Source organism: Emydura macquarii, unplaced genomic scaffold, assembly GCF_026122565.2.
Source record: "Emydura macquarii macquarii isolate MOO-44397 ecotype Brisbane River unplaced genomic scaffold, CSIRO-AGI_Emac_v2 contig_1483, whole genome shotgun sequence".
NCBI lineage: Eukaryota > Metazoa > Chordata > Testudines > Chelidae > Emydura > Emydura macquarii.
This window is the reverse complement of record NW_027131620.1, coordinates 24,912,051-24,938,172: the sequence shown is the minus strand read 5'-3', so window position 1 is coordinate 24,938,172 and position 26,122 is coordinate 24,912,051. Positions and strand designations below refer to the sequence as shown.

The 26,122-nt window shown below is 53.4% G+C and overlaps 1 protein-coding gene across 4 annotated transcripts in view; it reads right to left on the bottom strand.

Annotated features, from left to right (window-relative positions):
- SNTA1 (syntrophin alpha 1) overlaps positions 1-26,122 on the bottom strand; it is a 100,404-nt gene that overhangs the window by 9,658 nt on the left and 64,624 nt on the right. For all 4 annotated transcript variants that reach the window (XM_067554495.1, XM_067554498.1, XM_067554494.1 and 1 more), the window contains exons 3-4: positions 2,579-2,780; positions 281-488 (exon numbers count right to left, since the gene is read on the bottom strand). In XM_067554495.1, the coding sequence (XP_067410596.1) occupies positions 281-488; positions 2,579-2,780 (410 nt within the window). The remainder of the gene's footprint in view (positions 1-280; positions 489-2,578; positions 2,781-26,122) is intronic.

Genomic DNA, 26,122 nt, shown 5'->3' with positions numbered 1-26,122 from the left:
ATCAGCAGAGCATTGTGGAGGGCCCTGTACTAGAGTAACAGGATGGTGCGGCAGTAACAGGATGGCAGGTGGGCAGGGCAGAGCGGTGAGGGGCTCGGGGTGGGAACAGCAGCGGGCTGTGGGTTGGGACTGAGGGGCATCGGCCGAGCCGTGGGAGAACAGTGGGAGGCACAGAGGGTGCTAGTGGCAAGGGTCGAGCTGCCTGGCCAGAGCTGGGAGAGGAAGCATGAGCAATCTCCTCCACCAAAGGCGCGTTCACAGCCCGAAAGCCTGGCGCTACCTGCTCCGTGAGCCAGCCAACGTGCTTGATCTCTTTGCTCCCTGCAACCCCGGCTGCCGCCAGCAGGGCCCTCAGCTCCTCTTTGACTCTGAGCACCAGGGCGCTGATGTTGGTGTGAAGGGCGTTGAACCAGGACTGGGCCGTCACCTCGTCTTTGGCTCTCAGGAAGAGGGGAATCCGCCCATCTGCAGAACAGATTTCCAGGTACCTGCAAAGCAGGAAAGGCTGGTTTGTGGCCAGGATCTGCACAGCAGGAAGGAGCACAGGTGGCTGGTGCAACAGGAGGAAACTGGGCTTGTTCCAGGTAACGCTTTCCCAGCAGTGTCTGGGGCTTCGGCTTCTGCCTTGACGTTACCTGAAGTGCTGGCATCTCTCGAGGGAGACTGAGTTGGGCTGCACTGCCGGCACGAATGCATACAAACTGCATGCTGGTCAGCCGCCTCCATCCTGCTGCTGCCTTCAGCCCCAGGCGGCACAGAGCTAGCTAATCGAACACAGCCCTAGGAATTCCCCTCCACCCCCCTGCCACATTCCCACCCCGAGGCAAAGGGACGGCCACCCCCAGGAGAACACAGACTATACTGGAGAGCTCAGCGGGCAAGAGGACTAAGAAGCCACTTTGAGCTGGCTTGGATTTGCAGGCTTGTGTTGGTCTTTATTCGTGAGCTTAACTGACACCTGCCACATGCTGGAGACAACGCTGGGGGGATCCCACAAGTCCCAGGAGCATGAGCCCGAAGGAGGAGGGGGCGCGCGGTATTTGTCTGTTTAAAATGTTTCACTCAGTCAGTCAGAGAGGAGAATCCACAGCCCACGACTGATGTGACCAAAGACTCCCTCGTGCAACAAGGGGGAAGGAGACCGCGCGCCAGCGGTCCCCAGGTGACAGGGCTGCCTCCAGGCAGCTCAGCCAGGGCTGCAGCAGGGAGACAATTTGGTCAGATCTGATGAAAATGTTTATCGATAAAAAGGCAAAACCACGGAAATTTTCTCCTAATTGGCTCCTTGTTCAGCTGTAATAAATCCTGGTGAATAACCAGCATAGCCCAGAAAATTAAGGCCTGCTCCTAATGCTTGGCTGGTCCAAATGGGGCTAAATGTGAGTGGAATACTCCTAACAAGCCGCTTGGGCTGCCTTCCTCCTCATCGACATTCTCCCTGCCCGCCCAAGTGACAGCTCTGACCGCTCAAGTGCCCTTCCTAGCCAGCCACCCGTTAGCCTCCAAGAACTCAACAGTTTCGGCCCCAGCAGTGTTTTGAAGCTAAAGCCTCGGTATAAAAGGTTCTGAGTCATAGACTCACATCCCCTATAGCCCCTGTCACCACAGCACCTGGTGACCAGGTATAGCTAAGAACAGAGGCACAAGTGACTGTGCTTTACCCAAGAAGTCTACAGCAGAGGCTCTGCTAAGTGCCAGGCTCAACCTGGAGAGCCCAGGGCTCCCGGGAGCGCCGACGCACGGAGCAGGCGGGGCACTCAGACACGGTTTGGGGAAGTTGTATTATTTCTCTTTTATTTCTCTTTGCAAGGAAGCGTTCCAGTCTGGAGCAACCCCAGCAGGGGCAGTGATGCAATTCCAGCAGATTGCCCATTGCACAGACCTTTTCCCCGCTGTGCATTTGTTTGCTGTGGAATGGCAGCAGTACCTGTAATTCTCTTGCACCGTATCCTATGCAAGGCTGTACTCTCTCAGGGAGCTCCTTAAGGTGTGTTACCCAGGAGAGAACCCAGCCCAGCTATACACACACGCCGTTCTCTTCCCATTAGCCAGACAGACAGAAAAGCATCTGCTGGACAGAGCCTAGAGCCCAGCGAAACTCAGGTCTCCTTCCAAGACAAACCAAGGACCCTATGCTACTCATGTGTGCAGTCCCTGGGGGGCCTGACCGGGATCTCTCTTAGATCGGATCTACACCAGCCTAACTCCACTGCACATCACACTGAAGTGCCAAGTGAGGACAGAGGCCGTGAACACCAGCTGTACAGGACCAGCATGGCAACGGACAGGACTCACTGGGCACTCTGCCAGGAGGATGGCCGAAGATCTTCAGTAATCAAGTGGGACAGGGTGGGGTGTGATCCATCCACTCCCCTAACTCCTCCCTAGCTATCCCCGAGAGACTGTCTAACCGAGGCCCAATCTCTGCTCTGGACAGGGGCCCAATTTCTGCTCTGGACAGGGGCAGTGCCCCGCCATTGACTCGAGTGGGACAGTCACTGGGTCGAGGACACCGAGGAGCTTGCAGGTTCAAGGTCTGGATCCCCGCCTGGGCCAGGCTCCTGGGGGGCTGGGTCACCTGTTTTCTGGGTCACTGGGGAGACATTTCCGTGACACGTAGCACATTTTCAGGGGGACGTTCTTCCCTTCCTGGAGGTCTCGCAGGGAGAGGATGGGCGAGGCTTGCTTCTGTAGTGAGACAGCCGGGGAGGGGTCCCAGCTGACGGTTGCCCCGGATGAGGAGTTCTTGAAATACGGCGAGATCTCCTTCATGTATTTCACTGGAACAGAGAGAGAGAGAGAATTCAAGGTGTATCCTTGGAGCACTTCCCTTCGCTGCCACCCTCCAGGGCTTCCCCTGCACACACACGACAGCCAGAGGTCTTGCACCTGCACTGCACACAACCATGCAGATGGCACAGCTGCCCTGGAGAGACGCTGGGTGGCAGAACACAATGCACCAGGCCACTCAGAGCACCACATGGCTGTGTGTGCTGGAGCCTGCAGCCTCCGGGAGCCGCACCTGGCCACGGCCATATGCTGTGCTCTAGTGTCACTGCTCATTGGCCAACTCTACTGTAGGGAGCCCAGACACATGGCAGCTGAATCCCGTGTCAGGGCTGCACCTACTAGGAGGAGATGGTGGGATCTTCTGCCAGTGCCCCAGGGGTTGCTAAGCCATGAACGGGGTCTCCGGGACCCAGCTGCAGGGTCCTTTGTCATTTCATCTTCATTAGCCTCGACAGAAGCTTGGAAGTGGGCTCAGTTTTCCTGGCAGAATACGCTCTCCTCTGTCTACAGCCCCTGTTTGTTGTGGTAGGACTGCTCACAAACGCCTGCCTTTGAGCACTTACCAGTGATTAGGCTCTCTCATAAGACTGGCAGCGTCTCCTGCCCCCCAGCCACCCACTGACAAAGGCTGCTTTGTAAAGAGGGGTGTAGGCCTCTGTGATCACACGCAGCCTCTGACGGCCCCGCCGATGGTTCATCAGCCAAAGAATACTGCATGCACATGGGCAGGTCTGCAACTCCTCAGCGCACACAGGTGGGGTGGGGTCAGATGTCCGGAAGAGCCCAGCTCCGAGCTACGCACCACAATGAGGGGCCGGCTCTTCCGAGGACAGCAGGGCAGTGCTCTGGAAAATCTGCCCCACCCAGGGCGGAAAGGTGAGCTGCCTTTTCTCAGGATAAGCAACAAGGAGGTTAAAGGCAAGACACTAGACTAGCCAACTTGGCTCACACGCCATTAACGCTACCTGCTAACTTGCAGGCCAGCAGTTTTTCTAGTGAAATAAATGTCCTGGTCTTGAGACCACGTCTGATGTTCCAATGTAGCGTTTCTAGCCTGGACAGGTCACAATGTATGTAACCACCTGATTCCAGAGATGGCCTTTCTCGTCCTTCCCCACTGCACATACAACTGGATTCTCACAAGGCGTTAATAGGTACCAAGTGCCACGTCCTCAGTTGATGCATCCGCACTAACTTCAGCCGAGACTCAGGCCCTAAGGGTTTACCTCATGCGAAAGCACCAGCCAAAGCATCTGTTAGCAGCACGGCGGCAGCTGGCAGACGGCGGCTGTAACAGCCCTATCAGAACTCCAAGGCAAGCAGAACGGTGGGGTTTTAAGATGAGTATTTACTGCCAGTCAACAAAGGAATGGTTAATGCCTCTGGAAAGTTGAAATTTCTGGCATTCCCTTCTAGCCCTGATGGTTTACAAGCTATTGGACCTTCAAACAGTCCCAGAGCCTTTGGCTTAGTGGTGCTTCCTTGGCCCCAATCCAGGCGTGAACGTCACAAGGCCCATCCCTTAGAGTAGTGTAATCTTAACCCTCTTCAGTCTGACTCTGATCCTAGGAGGCGACGTGGGAAACTCGCTCTGGCATTCTAGCCCCTCACCACTTCTCCCCAGAAAGCCACCAGCAGCACGGAAGTTCTTCCACAGCCGTCATCCGCCTCATGGTTGGCCAAAACCGACGGGGAGGGCGGGAGGGGGCCAGGATCCCAGGCGCCGGCCGGGTTCTTCATGATGTGCAGGCGGGGGGGGTGGCGCAGGAGGCTCTGAGGGGCAGCTGGATGGAGCCCAGGGGCAGGGAGCTATGGGTGACCAAGAGGAGGAACTCCCCCCTCCTCCTGCCGCAACCCCATGGCCAGGGGGTGAGGTTCCCTCCCCCTTAGGTATAGACCTCCCCCTGCCAAGGGCAGCTGGGGGCAGCACCATCTGGTGGGAGCTGGGGACCCCTCCTGCCCTGAGTGGGGGGCACCTGAGGTGGGGGTGGAGGGGCACAAATGCAAGCATTGGCCCCCGGGTGCCAGAGACCCACAGTATGCCACTGTTGTCGGCTGCCTGAAAAAGAAGGGCCGAGGCCCCATGGCCCTGCTGACGCTCAGTGTAACTTTGGGGAAGGCAGCAGGCCGGATCCTGGGCTGACGTAAATCAGCGTAGCAGCGGAGCTAGGCAAATCTACCTCAGCTGAGCTCTGGCCCTGCGTCTCTGCTTTTGCATTCAACTACCACAAGTAGATATTGCCACTGATCCCACGGAATACTGTGATCAAAATACATCTTGCGTCTTACACTGCCAGGGACTCTGCAGAGAGATGCTGGGCCTTCCAATGCCATGGAAGGAGGTTTCCAAGGAATGTGGCAGATTACAGATTGAGGTCACTGCTGTCGCAATCTCAGGGGACATCTGACTTGATCTATTGAACAACAAAGAGCTGGATCCACACGTGGACAATATTGGAAAACTAGCTTGAGGCGTGATGTTACTGAGCTACGTGACGGATCCCAGAAACAAAGGTCAGGGGAGGAGAAGGCTTGAGAAATGTAACCCTCAGTTCTCCCCTCCTGCGTGGCAAGTCAGACTAGCAATCCAGATTTCTGCCCCCAAACTGACGTTTGTGAAAGCGGCTGCGTCCCAGTTCACTGCATCAGAATGGAGGGAAACCAGGGAGGCCAGGGCAGCGCAGTTCAGAACGGTCGTTTTGTAACAGACCTGCCCTTCTGTCCAGCCAGCTCAGCGTATAGTGAGTGTGTTTGGGCTACATTAGGATTGGCCTGGTTGAAGCTTCCCAACAATCCTGGTGCTGAGAAAAGCCAGGCTGGTAACAGGCCTAAGGGCAGATAGTCGGGGGGGGGGAGTTCTGAAACCGGGAGGGTTGGGTGGTAAAGAAGTTCAGGCCTTGCCTTCGGGGCAATACGACAGGCCCATCTGCCCCTGAAACTCCAAAACCCAACTCACAAACCCCTGCCCCGAGCCCGTTTCTGAGCCCAGTGAGGGAAAAGTGCCAGAGCCTCCATGAAGTCCACTAGGGACTTTGCTATTGCTAATGATTTTACACTGAAAGAGCTCACATACTGTGGAGATAGGTGGCAGGATAAAACGAATGATTAGATAGAGCCAAGGTGGGCGAGGTGATATCTTTTATTGGACCAACTTCTGTTGGTGAGAGAGACAGGCTTTCGAGCATCGCAGAGCTCGTCCTCGGATCTGGGAAAGGTGCCGAGCGTCACAGCGAAGTACAAAGTGGGGCAGTGAAGCAATCGGCGTAAGGAATGAATACGTTGCAAGAAACCGTTCAGAACGAGGTGGGCAATGAAGACCTCTGCAGTGACAGGAGGAAGGAGAGTTAGTGGCTTACACCGTGTTGTAATGAAACAAAACCAGTGGCTCTACCTGAGTCGTGATTTTTGTGTCTAGCAGTTCTGAAGTTAAGCTCCCAGGCTCATTTTTCGAAGGTGTTGGGCAGGATTCCTTTGCAGACAAGGACAGAGAAGTCAGATACGGAGTGACACTGCCCTGCTCCAATGAGGAGGCTGGCTGCTGGCAGCAGACGGGGCTGATTCCCAGTCCTCCAGGCTACCCCCAGTCTGCCCCCATCAGTCATGTCTCCAGTGAATAGAGTCGACTCCTCCCCAGCTATGTGCTCTGTCCTTTGGCTGGTAGATTCTGACCATGTGGGCAGAAGGGAGGTGTCATTAGCTGCTGCTACCAGCAGGCTCTGGCTATTAATTCGACAGACAGACAGACAGACAGACAATGTGCCTCTGAGAGCTACAGTAATACAAATCGTTCTAACAATGCTATTCCTAATGCTTGTGCAGTGATCACACACAGTGGGTGTTGTTATGTTTCTTTCTTTCCTTCCCATGGTTTCCCCCTAACACACACACCCCGGAAGAAGCAAACTATGTTTTCTTTGGATTCAGGAAGAACCCTGAGCTCTGAGCGCAGCACCATCCTGCCATCGGAGCCAGGCAGCAGGTGTCTCATCTCCAGGTGGGAGGCGAGGGGAGCACACTTAAAGGGAAGGGCTCATGGGAATCTGAAACTGCTTTGGGCAGGCAGCCCAAGAGACCAAGGATGGATTTCACAGGGAAGGGAAAGAAATCATTGTACTGTTTGGGGCTTTTCAAATTGCCTTATTTCTTCCTTAAAGAAACAGCAGTATGAGCAACCACATCAGAAGGGAGGAAGAACAAAGCCACGCGTGGCACGTATGCTGCAGAGCATGTGTCCCCTGGGTGTAATGGGTGTGCAGTGCTCCATGTGTAGAGCTCTGGAGTTGTGTGTCCATTCTTCTCGTATCTCCAATGGTTGCATGTACTGCCTAATGCCGCTCAGACCTGGTCTGGGTCTCATAGGGAAGAAGACCCAGCAACCGGTGCACACTAGTTCTCCCACTTCTGCCAGGACTGGTGCAGGGCCCAAGCATAATTTTTTCAGGTCCAGTACAAACTTGTAACACGGGCTCCCTCCCACACACATAATGGGGGTTGCAGCCTGGGCAAGGCCCCCCAGGGCCTCCGGGCCCCAGTGAAGTGTGTCATAGCTACCGTAGGAGAAAATCACAAACCACTCAGCACAGAGGCACGTCTCTGCCGTATCTCTTGCTGCTCCAAAGCCCAGGGGAGTCAGTAGAAAGGTTTCTGTCCTAGTCACTGCACTTCTGGGCATAGCCTGAGTACGCAGTGCACGTGAATTAGCTACCGAACCTGTTCACAAACTTCTCCCCTGTCGGAATTCATTTTTAAACAGCCATTGGGCAGTCTGCGCTCTGTACTCGGGGCACCAGAGGAGACCCTGGCAGCTCAGCTGGCACAAACAGGCATGTTGGCTGGGTTTAGTTTTCCCATTTGAATTCCTCTCCCTGCCCCTTTCTCCCCATCCCTCCTAGGTGGCCTGCTGTTCCCACTTTCAAAGCCGTGATAGTTGAGCGGCCAGACCTCAGACAAAAGGGGCCGTCCTGTCTCTTGCAGGCTGCCTGTGTAACTAGCACAGGGGTTCTCACACTGGAGGTCGTGACCCCTCAGGGGGTTGCGAGCTGTCAGCCACCATGCATGCCAGTAAGAATGGCATGGCTTGGGGGGGTGGGGAGGGGTCATCACAGCCTGAAATATTTTTAAAAGGGGTCCCAGCAAAAAAAAGTTTGAGAACCCCTGAACTAGCACCTTTGTGTGTAAAGCAGGTCTGTGTGCCACATGTGGTTAGCCTGGGTGTGCCTGTGTCCAGACACAGTGTGCGTTCAGCACGCTAGTTTGACATGCATGTGTGCTTCTCAGCTCTCTGTGTGCGGCGTGTGTGTGCATTCCCAACTGCTGACCATGTGGCAGGATGCTGTGATGCCTGTTACACTGGCGGAGACTCGCTGTACTTCTGAATCACTGGAGGTGGGGGGAGAAACGTGATAAAAGCCGAGTGGAAACTATTTCAAAACAAGATGCCGCCCTGCTTTGCCAGGAGACAGGACTCACAAACTTTTTCTCACTGCCTCTGTGATCTGGGGAGCTGCTGACATGCATTCAAAGCTAGGCTGAGAAGGAGAACACTGAGGAAGCAGAGCCAGAGTTTGGCACGACGGTAACTGAGCTATTTCTGACACTCACCCCCAATATGTTTGATTAATGCTCTCGCCTACGCAGTCTGTTCTCAGACCACCAGCCAACAGGCAGTTCAAAGACAATGGGATGCCAGCCAAGACTGTTCCAAGTACGGCCTAGCAGAGACTCTCTAAACACCCCGTTTGGCTGGCCTGGCTGAGACGCAGGAAGAAGAACGGCTTGTGGATACAAAGCACTACATTTGTACTCGTTTTCACCGGAAAAGGAAGCCAAGCTGGGAGAGCAAGACATTGGGCAGGGGGGCCCCACATCCAGCAATTGGAAAAGACGGTTCCTCACCTTGGAACTGTTGTTCTTCAAGACGTGTTGCCCGTGTCCATTCCATTGTAGGTGACTCACAAGCAGTACCTTGGAGGTGGGTTTGCAGTTCACAGATGCACTGACTGCAGCACTGCCCTGCCGAAGCTGGCGTCGTCCCTTGCTGCTGAAGAGTGGCGTAGTGGGACGTAAAGATGTGCACCGACAACCATGTAGCGGCTTTGCATATCTCCTGAATAGGCACTTGTGCTAGGAATGCCGCAGAAGAGGCCTGCACTCTAGTAGAGTGAGCTGTGACACTTCCCAGGAGGGGAGCCTTCGCCTGCCTGTAGCAGAACCTAATGCAGGAGGTTATCCAAGAGGAGATCCGCTGCGAAGAGACAGGTAAGCCCTTCATCCTGTCAGCCACCACTACGAACAGCTGCGTGGACTTACAGAACAGTTCCATCCTCTTGACGTAAAAAGCCAGGGCTCTGCACATGTCCAGCGTATGCCACCTCCATTCATCCTCCGAAGCATGCAGCTTTGGGAAGAATACCAACAGGAAGATATCCTGACTAACACGGAATTGGGCAAAAAGTTCAGGTCCCAGGGGCCTAATGGATCCCTAAGCTGGGGGTAAAGTCTCTCTATACCCTTCAGGGACCCCTCTCCCGAGCAACTCAGTGCCAAGCCAGAGAAGCCCTCTGGTGGGAGGAAGAGCGGGAACGTCCCCGCGCCACAGGCAAGAGCCTCAGTGCCAGAGATCGACGATGGCGCCGATCATCCCTGGGGGAGTGTCCGGATACCGGCGACCGGGTTCTGCGCTGTGAACACAAGGGCGAACTCGATGGTGCCGGGGAAAACGTTTGGTGCTGACTCCCTCTGCTGGACCTCGATCTAGATTGGTGCCGCCCGCCCGGGCCTGAGGTCATAGGTGCCGGTGACCGAGATCGGTGCCAAGTTGATGCCGCTGAATGCCTCTGCTGTCGGTGCTCCGTCTCCGGCGATCTGCCTCGGGGATCAGTGCCTGGAGGGAGACCTCCTCGGTGACCTGGCTCGTGGGGAGGCACGCCAGGGTCCGGAGAGTGGTGCAGCCATCGGAGGGGGGGGTCACATCGGGGGCTTCCCTTTCAACGCTGGTGCCTTCCCTTTCACCTGCTTCATCCGGGGTACAGGCATCGGAGGCAAGGGCAGTGCCATTAAGTCTCTCGCTGCTTGAAATGCTTCCGGCGTCAAAGGCACCAGGAGCTGCAGAGGCCCTCTTCCACTCCCCGGAGTCAGAGGAGGTTCCCTCAGAGGACTTAAGGGTCTAGGCGGCGAGCCCTGCTCCTGCAGAGTCTACTTGGCCTGTTGGACCCATGATGGCCCCGTGCTCAACCTCATGTCATTGGTCTTCTTAGGCATGGCGGAGCGACCCCTCTCTGAGCATTGTTGCTTCTGCTTCTTCTTTGACGGCAAAGCAGAGGATCGGTGCCGTGGAAGTTCTAGTGCCGGAGGGGCGCTCTGCACCAACGTGGTGCTCAGCACCAAGAGGGAGCAGGTCAGTTCTGAGGTTGGTCTTAAAGCAGCCTCCATCAGCAAGGCCTTCAGACAAATTTCCCGCTCCTGCTGCATCCTTGGCCTGAATGCCTTACAGATCTGGCACTTGCCTTCCTGTGCGATTACCTCAGGCACTTCAGACAACTGTCGTGGGGGTCGCTAACCAGGAAGAGTTTGCCGCAAGACTTACAGGGTTTGAAGCCCAGAGATCGGGGCATGCCCCGCTGCAGGGCGGTGGTCCCTAAGGGGACTAAACCTTAACTACTAAACTATATACTACAAATACACTAACTACTTCTACTTAACAACTACTTAAGAACACTTAACGTTAAACGCCAACAGGCACTAGTGGAATCAAGCAAGGAACGCAGCTCCAGTAACTGTCAGTGGCGGAAAGAAGGAACTGAGGGGGCGTAGGGTCGGCGGCGCCTTATGTACCGCGGTGTGTGCACAGGACTCCAGGGGTCACCAAAGCTGACCCAATGGGTACTGCTAAGGGGAAAAATATTCCGGTAACCGTGCACAAAGGTGTGCAGGCACCCATAATGGAATCGACATGAGCAAGCACTTGAAGAAGAATAAATCAGAATAATACAGCCTGATAAGGGCCTATTTCAAAAGCTAAGGGATTACCATGGGATGGCACGTTATAATCACATCAAAAGAAGTCACCGTGGTTAATACACACATCCCAAGCCAGGTGGAACGTTGAGCTGCTCATTGGGGGTGCGTGTCTAAAGTTACAGCAGTAAATTAGGACCCCACATATTTGTTCTACAGTACCATTCCTGCCACCAACTTGCTGCATGACCTTGGCAAGTCACTTAACCTCTTGATGTCTCTTTCCCCATACCCAAAATGGGGGGAATAGTACCGTGAGGCTTAATTCAGTCATGTTTGCAAAGGGCTTGGAGAACCTGGAATGGAAGGTGCTACAGAAGTGCAAAGAATGATTTTTATGCAAACCAAAGGGCAATAACAGGAAGGTAACTAGGCTTTTAGGGCAAGAAGACAAACTAAATGCCAACAGGCAATAGCAAAATGAATAATGAGCTACCAAAGGAGGAGATTATTTCTCAGTGCCAGCTTGCCTGCTGCAGAGTGCTCTTTGGATGATGCAATAGGTTTTCTTATCAGTAACTCTTCAGGGGGAACTCTCTGCAGGAGAGGAGTCTGGAATCACCTTCCCACATAGCCACACAACTCGCTTAGCATTTATCCCTGGCTGCTCCCTGCTTCGCTAGAGGAACAACCTTCTACCCAATTCCCAATGCTTACTCTGCATCCTGAAGCTCCTGTGCCTTCACCACCAGAACAGCAGCTCCTCCAGGCACTGCCTTCCTGCAGTAGCTGAGACAAGACTTTCCTCCAAAGTCCTTCCTTGGTGCACACAACTCTGTCTCCAACCCCAGCAATAGAGATGTGAGGGAAGATGTGGAGCGAACCATGAACTCCAGTGATTTATCAACTCTAAAGACACCATGCATCCCCTGGTCACACTTTCTGGGTATCCTGTCCCCCCACCCCTGGGTCCACTTTGGATGACCAACTGTCCTGAAATTATTGGGACCATCCTGATATTAGAGGCTTTGTCTTATATAGAACCCGAACCCCCCAAACCCTATTACCCTCCCCCCACCTGTTCCGATTTTTCACACTTACTATCTGGTCACCGTAGGCCCACTCCAGGAGTGCCCAGTCAGGTCTCAGATCTCCAGCCATCACCTGTATCTGGACAGGGACCCTTTTCTTACACCATTATGCCCAGGGGGTTTCGAGGCTGCACAGAAGGCCCGGTCCGTTTGCAGGTTGAGAAAGAAGGTTCTGAGTCCGTTTAAATCCAGCCTTCTGACCGACCCAGCAAATGAACATGACCTTCTGTCCAAGGGGCGCCCAAACTTGCAGAAGGGTTGGAAAGCCTTGGCGTATTAGGGCTCCATAACACTGATGCATGAAGGAACTTTTACTGCTCCATCTATGTTTTCCCTGGGATGCTTTTACCTTATGGATAAAGGTGCTTGCTAACAAAGAGCTGGGTGGGCAGTTGTGACACTGGCGATACACTGCGCCTAGCCTTCAGAATGGAAGCAAGGCACAGGCGCTGGCCACTAGGCCAACTGGGGATATCCCAGTATAAGGCAAGGAGCTCAGCAGCCTTAAACCCCCGGTCGGGAGGGAGAGAGGCAGGTCTCCACCCACAAGAGGTGATAGCTGGGAGCCAGAAAACTTAAGCGAGGGCCCTCGAGGGATCACAGTGGGGGAATCCAGGTGCAGTTACCCTGAACTGTGACAGCCCCCAGTCAGGAGCTGTGAGGGCACCCAGCCATGAGAGCACTGTCCTGGGCATAAACTCCAGCATACTTCCAATGTGGTCAGACGCTGCTCACCAGTAAAGCACTGTCTTCATGGGCCAGTTGTTGGCGGGGCTGCTGGACGGGATGCTGAGAGGACGAACAGACGGCTAGAGCTCATTTGTTAGGTGGGAACAATGGCGTTTTGAAAGAACAATGCCAACAGCAAGATCAAATGCATTAGGAATTCTCACCACGCAGTCTAGAGGAGAAAGTAATTAGCTTCTGGGGCCTGATTCTCCTCTCACCCCAATCAGCGTGACTCCACTGCTTTCCATGGAGTTACTTCAGATTCACTCCACTCTGACGGAGAGATGAATCAGCCCCGTCGCCTGGCAGACTTTACACACTACACTGAGCTGCCTGCAGCACCTGCCTATGGTGGATCATTAACTAGACTATAACCAGCGGCCTGGGAAGGAGAGGGAACAGAAACCGATGCCAGAATGACTGACTGATGAATGATTACAAGGAGCAGTAATATCATCACTGATAAAGTCTGCAGAGGACACAAAAATCGGAGGAATGGTAAGTAATGAAGAGGACAGGCCACTGATGCAGAGCCATCTAGATTGCTGGGTAAAGGGGGCGTGAGCAAACAACGTGCAATTTAACAGGGCTAAATGTAAGTTCAGAGCTAAAAAAATTCAATTATGGCCTGACTGATGGGCTTTCTTTGCTTGATAGGAAGCACCACCCCGGAGAAGCGGCAAAGCAGAGGGGAGCAGTAAACCTAGGTTCTTACTATCCATGCCCATCGAGGACGAAAGAATCGACTTGAGTCGTGAATCTACAACCCGGAGGATGGAGGTGGTTGTATTTTTTATTTATTTGTTTCTAGTGGTACGGCTGGCCCATGAATCTGGATGCGGGAGAGATTTCAGTGGTAAACCATCAAAGGAGCCATGTGTCACACAGGATCTGGTATCAGTCACTCCAATAATAGTGGAGTTTTTGAAATGATGGGGATTAGGTGGATGATTCACATTTTCCCAAGATTCGCCCAGACAATTCCATGTGCTGACACTTCCCTTGGATTTACGTGACTTCTCGAATTCCACTATAAATGCCCCATACCACCCCTCCAATGTGTTTTCAATTCCAGATGTTTGATGTGGAGTAACAGAGTCGCCATCTCATCACTGGGAAGGGAGAGGGGTGGGGCTGAAAACAATTTAATTGCAAAGCTGCTGTTGGTGTGTATTGCTGAGACATGCACATTGGAAGCCGTGTTCCCAGGGTCTCTCCGCTCATGCCCACTGCTCATTTCATTTAATTCTTGTCTAAGAGCTTGTCTAAGGACTTAGACAGCTGTAGCGCTTCAGTAGATACTACCTATGCTGATGGGAGGGGTTCTTTTGCCAGCATAGCTAATCCACCTCCCCGAGAGGCAGCAGCTTTGTCGACAGAAGAATTTTTCCATCAACCTAGCATTGTCTACACCAGTGGCTAGGTCATCTTAACCACATCACGCAGAGGTGTGGATTATTCTCACCCCTGAGCGAGGTATCTGGGTCGACCAGGCCTTAGTCAGCTCCGGCGCAGTGCAGATGGTACACCCAAAGGACATCAGAGAAACGCTGAGACCTCAGCCCTCACCTCGGAAGACGCAACTTCTCCTCTTTATTTTCCAAATGAATTCAGTGCTGGTGAGAGATGCCAGCCTATTTAAATCCTGAGACTGGCGGGCAGAGCCCACTGAAGGGATGCAAGTCAGTTCCCTCAGATTAGGGAAGGGGTCCAGAGCCCAGGACCTACCCAAGTACAGGAGACAAAAAATGAACAAATTGGGATCCTGGTGCAGGCTGGAAGGTCAACCCAAGGGGCCCAGAAGGGAACGCCAAGTGGACAGTCCTGGACAAAGCCCACAACCACGAGAGGGAGTCCAAGGAGTCGGGATGCCACTCAGAGGAACTCTGCCCAGACGTGTGCATTGACATGGGAACGAGAAAAGGCCCACCCGTCACAGAGATGCCCCTGTCCAGCTCCCGCCTCCTGGACTGATAGGTGACCGTCTTGGCCAACGCCAGGTGGTCTTGGGACTTTGTGGGGCCAAAATGAAAGACTGTCCGACCTGGAAACTGCAGCCCTCTATTCATCCACAGGGCAAGCAGAGCATGGGCAGCAACAATAGGCACTAGGCCTGCCCAGGAAGGACGCCTGTAGGGGTGAGAAAATGGCTCAGGCTCTGTGACCATTCACCCCTTCCACTTTCTGGTCAAACTACAAAGCAGGGTGCCGGGGTCTGCAGTGACAAGGCTCCTTGGCCATGACCACCCACCTCATTTCACACAGGTGTGTGCATGTTAGGCCCCCATGGAGCAGCCAGTCCGGTAGAAGCCAAACATCCCCCACAAACTCTGACCCCGTGGCAAGTCGCCTTGGTTTGAGTGTGCCCTGGGGGCGGGGATCAGCAGTGGCAGAGTCACGCTCCCCCCCACCCATGTTTGCAAACTCCCTGAAGTTGAATCAAGAGGCTTCTTTTGCTCTCTTTCAAGATAGGCACAACGCACCAAGAATGCAGGGAGCCGGCCACATGCACACTTTGAACTGTGTAAGCCGGGCCCTGGTACCCTGAGGGGCTGAACCAGGGGCACTGTATGCTGGTGACTCTCACCCTGCTGCAGCCCATGGGCCACAAAAGGGCTGAAAAATTCATCCCGTGACCCATCATACCCCACCGTCCTTGTGGCCACAAAGACTGCGGGCTTTGGGTCATGGAAGTTTCGGGGTGCTGGAGGGGGGTGCTGCTAGGTCAGGGGGTTCGGCTGGAGGCGTTCCCCACTGCACACAGCTACTTCCAGAGGCGGTGAAGTCGGTTCCATAGCCCCTGGGAGGGCAGGAGCCCCTGCCCCGGAGCCCAGCATAGTGTGAACAGGCAGCCAGGAGGCTGAGAAGCTGCTCAGAGATGGGGTGGAAGGGGCTCCCACTGCACCCAAGGGTTTTGCTGTTCTCAGTCAGTGGGGTGCCCCTTTGTGACCCACTTGCAGCTCAGACCTCTGAGGCTTTACACTGAAAACTGAAATGGAAACGACCTCCCCTGTGAAACTATTGAGTTTGGCTTTTAAGGCAATCCATGGGGAGGGTTGTTGCTTTCTTCTGGGTTTCAGAAAAACGAAAGACTCTGAAGTGAATCCTACTAATTAATTCGCCCCTCCCCCCAAACTAAATGACTCCGTGACACAGCATAGGGCACTGCCGCGTTCCCACAAGGCGTTAACCCCAGCCGGTCCACCTCCCTAGCACAGGAGCAGGGCTTTGGCTATCAGAATGGCTGCAGGATGAACGTGGGAGCGATTCCAGGCTGGGTGTGTTTTTACTGTTAATTTTCCTTAACTTCCTCTGTCTTGATTTCTGGCCAGGCACCCTGTCCCTGGGGAGGGACCTCTGATGGCTGCAGCCCAGCCACTGACAGACCCCTTCAAATTGCTGCTGTAAATAAAATAAAAGTTAGCTTAAAAACTGTAAAATACAGACAATAAAAAGCTTGCCCAAACACCAGCCAACTCTCTCCAAAGCCTGGCAGCCTGGCATCAGTGCCATCATGCTGGCAGGAGCTTGGCATCCCCGGCACAGCTATTGGAGAGGGGCCGGAAGTAGCAGTACGGAAAGTGTCAGCACTAGAGCTGGGCAAAATGGTGAGTCTGAAACATTTTGTCGCCAAACAATGCAGATGCGGGTCTACCGAAACATTTTGAATTCACGTCGATTTCAGCAGATAGTTTTGGTCAAACCATAAAAAAAGAAAAAAAAATTCAGAAATGTGGAAGCCAATTGTTTGCCTGAAACAAAACATTTTGTATCCTTTTGACATCATCAGAACAAAATACTCTGATATTTTGGGCTAGAGTCACAAGGAGATTTAGGCACCATTCTCAAAACCATGGAGGAGAAGGTGCAGCCGCTAATACCCACTAGTCCAGTGCCTAGGGCAGCCCCCAGGATATGGGAGATGCAGGTTCGAATCCTTGCTCATGATTTTTAAGGGTCTAACTCATGATTTTTTAATTGTTGGGGTTGGCTCTATTATGTCTTTGATTTGGCCTGTCCTCTAGCCCCTCAACTCAAGGCCATGATGAAATCTCCCCTCATAACACTTTTAAGGACTTGTCTAAATGGGGAAAGGACTGGCACAGCTCTTCTGGATTAGCGCTCTGCGTGCACACTTCATTCTGGACTACGCCGTTCACATGGGAGCTATTCTGGAATAGTTAACTTATACCAGAAGAGTTATTCCAGAATAGTTATGCCGGTCAATTTCCCCTGCGTAGACGTGCTCTAGGACCCAGCCTTTCTGCTCCATCTTCACAGCTGAAACTTTCATCTGGGGGTTCAGCATCTCACACCTTCATTATCCATCCCTCCACCCAGAAAAATGTATTATTCTCTATATTACCCTTGTTACCATGGCAGCCCAGCTTTCCCACACTGTGGCCACCTCTGCTCTGGTTTTATTACTGCTCATTTATAGGGGTCCCAACCAAGACCAGGGCCACATTTTGCTGGGCACTGCCCAAACACTAGCCCTGGGGCTCATATACTGCGCCCCTCAAACCCACTCAGAGAGCAGCTGCTCAGGATCATCATTTTCCTGTCCATCACTATGGCAACACCACCTCTCTGCTCCCCCCTTCCTTGACTCCACCAAGCACAAACTGTTGGTCATTGCCCTTCTGGCCCCCCACAGCCTCACCCAACCCTATTTATCACTTATGCCCGCCCAAACTGCGGCCCCTGCCTCTGCTCTGCTGACCAGGCCAGCCTTTGCTGCGCTTGTGTCCCTTTCTCCCCTCCAGCACCTTCGCCCCTCTGCCCATGCGTCGCGGATGCACAGGAGGGGCTGCCCATAATAAGCCACTCAGGGATGACGCTGTCCTGCAGATCTCTCCCTACCGCTCACCTCCGCTCCGATGCGTACAAATCACTGGCAGGGCTGAGAAGCGGGACGTGCCAGCACTGCTATTTATCATGCTGCGCTCAGGATCCCTTGCTTTGTTTCCCTGTTGGCTGTCATCACATGGCTAGATTAGAGACTCTGTGGGGCAAGGGCTTTTTACTCTATCAGTGTATACCGTGTCTAGCACAACGGGGCCTTGATCCACAATCACAGTCACTAAAGACCACTGTCACAGAAGCACAGCCGGCCCAGGACAGTCCCAACACACAGTCACCTTGGGTTAGCGCTCTCTGGGAGAATATCTGGCTAAAAAAGCAAGAGACGGCATGTTGGGCACATTCCCTTTTTTAATTGAAACCAGAGCAAGCTGTTCCCAGTGTGACGCCGCCGTTCCCAGCGAGGCGTGCGTGCCAGGCCCGGCACCTTTGAGAACGACACGTCCAGCCTGACCCCCACACACAGCGCCAGAGACAGGGACGAGCTATAAACGGATACGATCCTGAACAAACTGGGGATTGGGTTACGCAAATGTAGTGTCAAGTCCCACTGCCTCCGGTTGGAGCAGGCCAGGGGATGAGGTGACTTGGGTGGGATCCTCATGTTCTGTGCCTCCGGCTATAAATATCAGGCTCCCTCTCTCAGACATTTGAGCTGTCCTCCGATTTCTCCCTGAGTCATTAATCTTGGCAGAGAGTATCCGTCCACAACTAACAGTTCCTGGGAACGAACTAGGATTCAAAAATATAATACATATTCCGAAATGTCAGCTGGATTTCGGAGCCTGTTCCGAAGAACGGCTTGGCTTCGGAGGAGACTGAGGCCTTCATTCTGCCCTTCTGCTGCCGTAAATCAGGAGTCGCGCACAGAGGTCAACAGCGATACTTCAGTGGGAGACTAAAATCAGGCCCCCAGTCAGGAAAACAAAGGGCAAAAGCCAAAGTTATGGGGATAAGATTTTCATAGCTCTGTGCTGCAGTTTCATGCGCAAATACGCCAGCAGAAGTGCCTGTGCCAATTTGCAAATGCAAATATTGCAGCTGAACGAGCCAATAACCATTTGTGCAGCTATTTGTGTACACGGGCATGGTAGGTGCATAAGCAAATCAGGTGAACTACCAAGAGCACAGAGATCAGCGCTGAGATAGCAGCTAGCGGGGCTGAGTGTGGACAGACAGGACAGATGGCCATACGGAAAGCAGTTTTGGAAATGGGCCCCTTTTTGCGTTTCCCATTGTAGCCCGAGATCAAGAAGCATCCTGGGAATGCTTAAAGGGTCATTTTCAGTTTTACCATTAACCATCTCTAAATACAGAGCCATCATTGTCCTCTGCTTCATGGTGTTCTCATCCGCAGGAGACCCGTGCTGGAGACTCTCTGTTTTCTAGTTACGGCTCTTTATGGCTTCCGTACTGGGACATGAAAAAAAGCGTTCTATTCAATCCCCAACAGAGCTGAGAGTGACAAATAGGGACTGTAAAAATGGGACCTTCTCAGCACAGCTGGCTACGTGCGATTTCACGCCAGATCTGCTGGTTCTGGCTTTATGGACACAAGTAAGCTCTCTCTGTAGAGCCAGGTGAGTACCAGAGAGGGACCCTGGATTCTGTTCTGGGTCACAGAGTTCCGGTGGGCCAAGGAAAGGGATTTCAGGGCAGTGCCGCTGGGCTAGGGAGCTGAATTTAAAATATTAGCTGAACCTGTCAGAAAAAATCTGAGGAACATTAAAATTCTCAGTGGTTCCGGCTAGTGCAAAGGACACCCGTTTACATGGTCGTGACTATTTTATCAACACATGGCAAGGTTTGCTGCTCCTTTCAACCACTTGCTCTAAAGCAGATCAGAAAACGCATGTGCAACAGATCTGTAATAAGCAATTCCCTAACCAGCACGCAGACTGCATTAGCACTGGCAATGGCAACTGTTGCTGTTGTTACATCCACGAGTGGGCATCTCAAATACAAGATGTGAATGACTTAAAGCAGGTTATAAAGTGCCAGGCTGTTTAATGAATGATAAATGATTTCTAAGTGGAAGCATCATCGACAATGTTGACCATCGATGCCCAATGGGGAGGGACGTGGACCAAAGGCTGCAGTGGAAGCTGCATTCGTTTGCCCGGTGCAGACGCTGTAATGAGACAGTGTTATGGCAAAGGCCCACAGAACACGGGTTCTGTGGAGCCTAGGGGCTGGCACTCAAGACTCCTCCCTGCCTCAAAGAGGAGACGATGGTGGGCCCCCACCCGGGCCCTGGTATTCGACTGGGCCCCTCTAACCTGCCCTGGAGCTTGAAAGCTCACCCCGCAGGGCTGGATGGGAGCAGTGCTCCATCCACTGGAGGCAAAGGGGTGTGAGCTAGCAATGCCCCCACTCAGTCAGGTGCAGCGAGGGACACTGAGCAAATGGACCCCACCCGACAGGGAGAGACCCTCCCCGCCCCTGGTGAGAGCAGAGTTTCCGGAGGAGGAGGGGTACCTGAGCGCGGGAGAGGGGTTCAAAGACAAAGATGAAGAGTGCCTGTGCGGTGCGATTGCTTTGGCTTCCCCCACCCTCAAGGACATGGGCCGTCCTGGGCAGGGCCCAAGCATAATTTTTTCGGGCCCAGTACAAACTTGTAACACAGGCTCCCGCTCACACACATACCACAATCCCTTGTCCCACACATACAATCTCATGAGCTATGAACAATTTTTCCTCGTGGTAAGCGGGGTTGCAGCCTGGGCCGGGCCCCCCAGGGTCTCTGGGTGCTGGTAAAGTGTACCCTTCCCCACCCCCCCCCGTGTGGGGGCCCTGCTCCTGGGATGCCCCCCAGATGAGCTGCCGAGTCTGGCTGCAGGCACACCCCTCGGTCCACCCCACATCGCTCCATCAGGATGCTCAGGAGACCACCGAAAGCCAGGACACGGGAGCCCAGGCCAGAGCAGGGTGCAGACCCCAGTGGAGGGATGCTGGCAGCAGGAACGGAGCGTGACAGGGCAACACAAGGAACCCACCCCCTCTCCTTCTGCCAGGGGGATCCCAATTGCCGGGCCAATGGGTGGGGGTGGCTGACCAGGTTAGCACTGATTTCGCACCTGTTTTCTGCAGCTTCCTCCTAGAGCCCCAGGAGGTGTTCATACTGCTCCCTTCTCAGAGAATCCCCATGAGAGGGCATGATGGAAAGAGGACATGCCCTGGTGGGGTGCATCACTCCCCGGGTCTGATCACTGATCCCTCCTGGCACCAACGTCGGCAGGGAAGAGCTGATTTCCAAAGCAATTCTTGGTAAGTTTTCTCTGAGGCGTCCGAGCCTAGCCCGGCTCCCACATCCCCAGGACCCATCTGCAGAGACGAGTGCTAGAGTGAAATCTGCCTGATGGTTTTGTAAGAGGCGCAATCACATGTGGCAGGGGCAGACGGAGTCACTTAGCATCACTTTTCCTTTGATTTCCCCGTTTTCCCTCAGGCGGAAATTTCTGCTCTGGGGAGCTGGCCTTCCTGTTTGCCCTGAACATGGCGGGCAGGGAGCGAGCTGTGAGATTCTGCTGCTTGGCCTTTGTCGTTTACACTGACTGGTTAAAAAAGGAAACGACAGACGACTGCGTGGGGCTTTAGTGAGCTGACTCAGCAAAACTGGCCCCCATGCTCTGAAACCCCTGAAAATCTCCACCCTCGGCTTGGGTCTCTGCCCAGCTTTGGGGCGCTGCGTATCTGCGAAACAATTCCCACTGAGAAACCGCCAGGAGCGGCTGGGCCTGGATGCTGCAGCCAGGGCACCATGCCAGGAACTCCACAGGCAGAAACGACAATGGGGACGGTGGGGAAATCACCCCAAGCACAAACTCCACAGAGCCAATATTCCCCCCACCTCATGCTGCAAGAAAAGGGGGTAGGGGGCTGTGAAGATTCTTTCCAGGCCAAAACGAGGCAGAGCAAAAGAAAGCTGGCCCAATAGTGCACTGGGACTCGGGAAAGCTAGGTTCAGTCCCCTGCTCTGTGATCTTGGGCCTCGGTTCCCCAGTTGGACATCACAGCATTCGCAAGCCTCGCAAAGGTGCTGGGAGGAGAAATGCGGTGAAGACTGTTAGATGTTCAAGTCCTATGGTAACAGGGGCCATGTAAGCACAGCAGAGGGAGTGAGGGGCCCACGGGCTCGGGCAGTCTCGCTGCAGGGCCGGGATGTCTGACTTGCAGCACCAGTTTTTCACAGGGCACCGTGTCTCTAATAAATCCTGGCGCACAAAATCAAGGCTGTCCCTGGACCAGGGTACGATGGGAAATCCCCCAGCCCTGAGTGCTGTCACGTGTCACGAATGGTCCACACCAGCATTCGCTCTCAGATGGGAGTTTGCTGGATCGTTGCCCCTACCCACTCAGGCACCGAGCAGCCAGTGGGTGAGATGCTCAGCTCTGCGCTGACGCTCGCCCATCTCCCTTCCCTGCTGCACGCCGGCCCGGTCGTTCACCCTTGTACAGAAGGCTGGCTTTACAAACGGATTCACTAGTCACCCCAAACTCCAGCCGGGGGGTGGGGGCAGAGATGCAGCCTTGCCCCAGGACTGTCGGGGGAGGAGGGGCGCATGATGCTCTGTGCGAGACCCATAGCTGCAGCTGCTCTGACACGTGCTCCCAGAGACAATTCTGGCTGCCTCAGCGCTATGGCCTCTGGAGCTGGCTGCTGCACTCCTTGCCTTGCTTTCCAGCCCTCACCACAGTCTCAGCAACTTGCCCACAGTCATACAAAGACAGCGAGGTAGGGCTGAAACAGGCCTAGATTTCCTGACTCCAAGCTATGTGCTTCATGGCTGCTCTCCATCCTGGGGGCAATACGTACGATAGCAAACAGATGCTCAAAGAGCAACCCCAAACTCTCGTCCTCTGGAGGCAGCTTCCCCAGTCCATGCAGCACCTGGCTTGGCTCTGTGATTTGACAGAGCGTGTTCTGTGGGCACCATCCTGGTTGCCGGGAACCCCCTCAGATCACGCGAATACAGAGCTGCCCATAGATGCTTCATGGCAGGCTGAGAACGCAGTGGCCAGAATGTGTTTCCTGTCCTCTGATGTCTCTGCATCAGTGAGGGCTGCTTGGAAATCATTGCCCAAGAGGGCCCGTTCTGGCTGGATTCACAGGACTGTTATTTGTTAGCAAGCAGCCCAGGTTGCTGCATTGCACTAGGACCTACATGAAGATGAAGTGACGTGAGGAAGAGCCTCTCTCTACTCTGAAAATCCTTGTGCACTATTGTACCATGCCAGAAATGCCCATAGCGTCCATGCAGGCTACCCTGTGGGAATGCAGCCCCTTGGCCTTCTTCCACGCCTGGGAAGCTGGACTGGGGCCGTCTCTCACTTACTCTTGCTTTTTCTGGTACAAGACAGTTTATCCAGACCTGATTCCCACTTTGCCTTTTGTTGAAATACAAACTTCGGAGACTTGACTGCATTCTAAAGAATCTGTATCAATTCAATTACTGGGCCTCTGCTGGACAGGTTAATACACACACCATGCACAAAGCTTTGCTCCCGTCTCTCACCCAAATACCGTCTGGTGCATAGTTCCCTAGAGCTGTTATATAACAGAGTTGTCCCTTCCAAACTCCATTAGAATACAGGTGCCTCTGAACCTGTTAGAACATGCACTGGCCCCTTCAAACTTATACCACAGAGGGACCCCCATTCCCTGCTGGGCCCTGGGATACCTTACGTCTGAAAAGTGCTATGGAAAACCATAGCCTCCTCCAGCCCACACTCTACCTCATTCTCAGGCTCCGAGCTGGCCGAGCTGTGTGGCACATGGGGACAGATGTAGCTATGCCTCTCCGCTCTCGGCTGTTTCTCTTCTCTAAAACTGTTGTCAGATAACTGGCTGGCTTTGTGCTAAGGGCTAAGCCGTCTCCTCAGGGGCTTTGCACACATGTGGGCTCTGGAGTGGTTGGAGTGAAGAGCAAAATATCCCTCCCCAGGCTGCACACAGCCAGGAGACCACTCTGCATTGCCACTAACCAGATACACTCTATTTTTTTAAAGTAAAATTAAAACATGAATGGACACGGTTGGCGCAATATAACTGGATATCAGTGAAGGATTTGCTACAGTGTCTCATGATCTCATAATTGAAAAACTGATTGAAATTGGCTTGCCTAGGGAAACTGTCATGTGGGCTGAAGACAGTACACAAAGCACCCTCTCAAGAGGTGGGGAGGGGTTAGTGGTGTGACCCAGGGATCGTTCCTAGCTCTAGATTTATTTAGCAGCTTCATCAACGAGATGATATGAAATGAATGGAAGAGACAGGGGAGCATGGACAGCACAGTGGTAACGTGCACAAATGCTAAGAAGTTGGGAGGGGTGGCAAACAGCAGTGAGCACAGAGAGGTGTGTCTACATGGCACACTAAGCCCGGAGTCAGAACTGGGGTCAAACCTCTTTCAGCCACACACAAATCAGTCTGACTTGGAGCAGCAAGCACTCAGGCCCCACAGTGTGTCCAAGCTCCGTCATTTTGCAGCGCGGACACGGGTCACGCCACAGATCCCGGTCAGAAGGTCTGTGTCGTGCACTACAGACACACGAGCATGGCTGAGACCCAGGTCAAGCACTTGTAAACCCACTGCTGGCTGCTCAAGCGAAGGCTTGGAAACATCGTGTCCACAAGCCTGGTTCTCACAGACCAGGCTGATAAGGCAGCGTAGCCCTAGCCACAGAGGCCTTGAGATTGGAAACACAGGGCTCAATCCATTACTGAACGCAGTGGGAGGTTTTGCCATTATTTTAAATGGCAGCAGGAGAGGAATTATTTAGTGGGGTCCAGCGGATACCGCAAAGAGCCACGAGATGAAATTGAGAAAGGGAAAATGACATCAGCTGAATAGCTGGGATAACTTCTGGAGCGTGAGATTAGACTGTGGAACAGCCTCCCAGGGAACGTGGTGGAGACCCCATTGCTTGGGGGTTTCAAACTAGAAAGCCTTAGAAAACATGCTGTAGGCAGCGACCCCGCGTGGGCAGAGAGGAGGCGATCATTCCTGCCAACTCTCACTTGCACGATTCTGCAGCAGCAAGAGCCCCTTCTGCAAGAAGCTTTGGCTGAGGGATCTGTCACCATGGATCCATGGGGCACATCACTAGCCCACTCCAGACACCTCTGCAGGGATGTGGCTGGACTGCTTGGGGAGCAGAGCCCCCCAGCCCGGGGGAAGTGAGGAGGGGGCACACTGTGCACAAACACATGCCATGCTGATGCAGCCCCAGTCCAGGACAGTCTTTCAGGTTGTGTACACTTGCAATGGTGGGAGTGAGGGTTGCGAGGGGAAATGCAAGCCTGCCACTGGGCACAGCCTGCTAGCCTGTATTTACCGAAACATGGAGGGAATATCTGGCATGTTTTAAGTGATAATCCTGCATGAATGAAGAAGTTTTTGCAGATTTCTGACATTAGGCTGAGATTCCAGAGACCACCACAGCCCAGAGCTTGCCCAAGATGATTCAACGATAGCCATACACAACCCAGTCCTTGTTTTCCAGTATAAAAACTCTAGAGCACATCACAGGCCATGTTTCTGTTTTATGGCAGATTTACTGAAATCTCTGCCAATCCTTTTTTCTCCAGTGAAACTGTAGTTATTGAAGGGATTAATTAATTTCGCATGTCTGATTAAAACAAACAACTCCGACCATATTATGCAGCATTCTTGCTACTGGCAACTCTAAAAAAATACAGTTTAACAATTAATTAACATTTTAGAATCCTTGGAGGTGGGCCTGGGCTCTGGCTAATCAGTAACACTCAGAGATCACCCAGCAGAAATAACTCATGAGTCCTCTTGACTAAAGGTCTCCTCAAGCAGAAACCAGCCTTGTCTGTGACTGTCGGTCTAATGCTCAGCAGAGGTTCAGAAGCTCCAGAGCTCCGTCGCATGCTTCCTATTCCAAGGGAATACCTCTCCCGTTCTGGCAGTGTTGGAAAACCAAAAGTAATGCTGCCTTCCTTTGCTGTATGGGCTAATCCCTTACTCACAGGTGGAACGTGCTACTCCCTCCCAGCCACCCAGGTTCAGGGGAATGACCGGCCCCCAAACAAATGGGGTGGGATGTAAATTTAAAAAGTGACATCCAGGATCCATCTGTCTCTGCTCTTGGGATCATGAACTGGGGGTGGGCATTTGCGCCAGCTCCAGGCCAACAGCAATTGCAGCGGGAGGATAAGGAAGGAAGGAGACGGACAGAGCAAGCACAGAGGGTCGTACTGGATGGAAGGTCATCTCCTTCCTACCTTCCTAGCTCTGCAACTCTCTGGAGGCAGAGATGGGAGAGCTGTTCCTCCCCTCACCCTTCTCAAGTCCTCCTCTGGTGCCTTCTGTAACATGGCAATCACAGCCACAGGTAGGGCAACTAGCCACCAAGCCTAGGGCAGCGACCTCCCAGGGCGTGTGCAGCTCAGAAAGCTGAAACCTTTCCCACCGAATGGGGCCTGTTTGTAATGGCCCACTCATCACCCTGCCCGGTCCTGGCGGAGTAGCTAAGAATTTAATACTCGTTCTCTGTGGTGCAGTGGGTGTTTTCCAGCAGGCTACATCCATATCCTCCTGTGGCACAAACACCCCCACAGGCTGGGCGTGAGGGCTAAGCACTGGGCCAAGATATTCAGGTTGGCTCACTAAATACAAATCCCTGGAGGCTGTTGTGAGCTAGGCCCTCATTGACACTGCAGA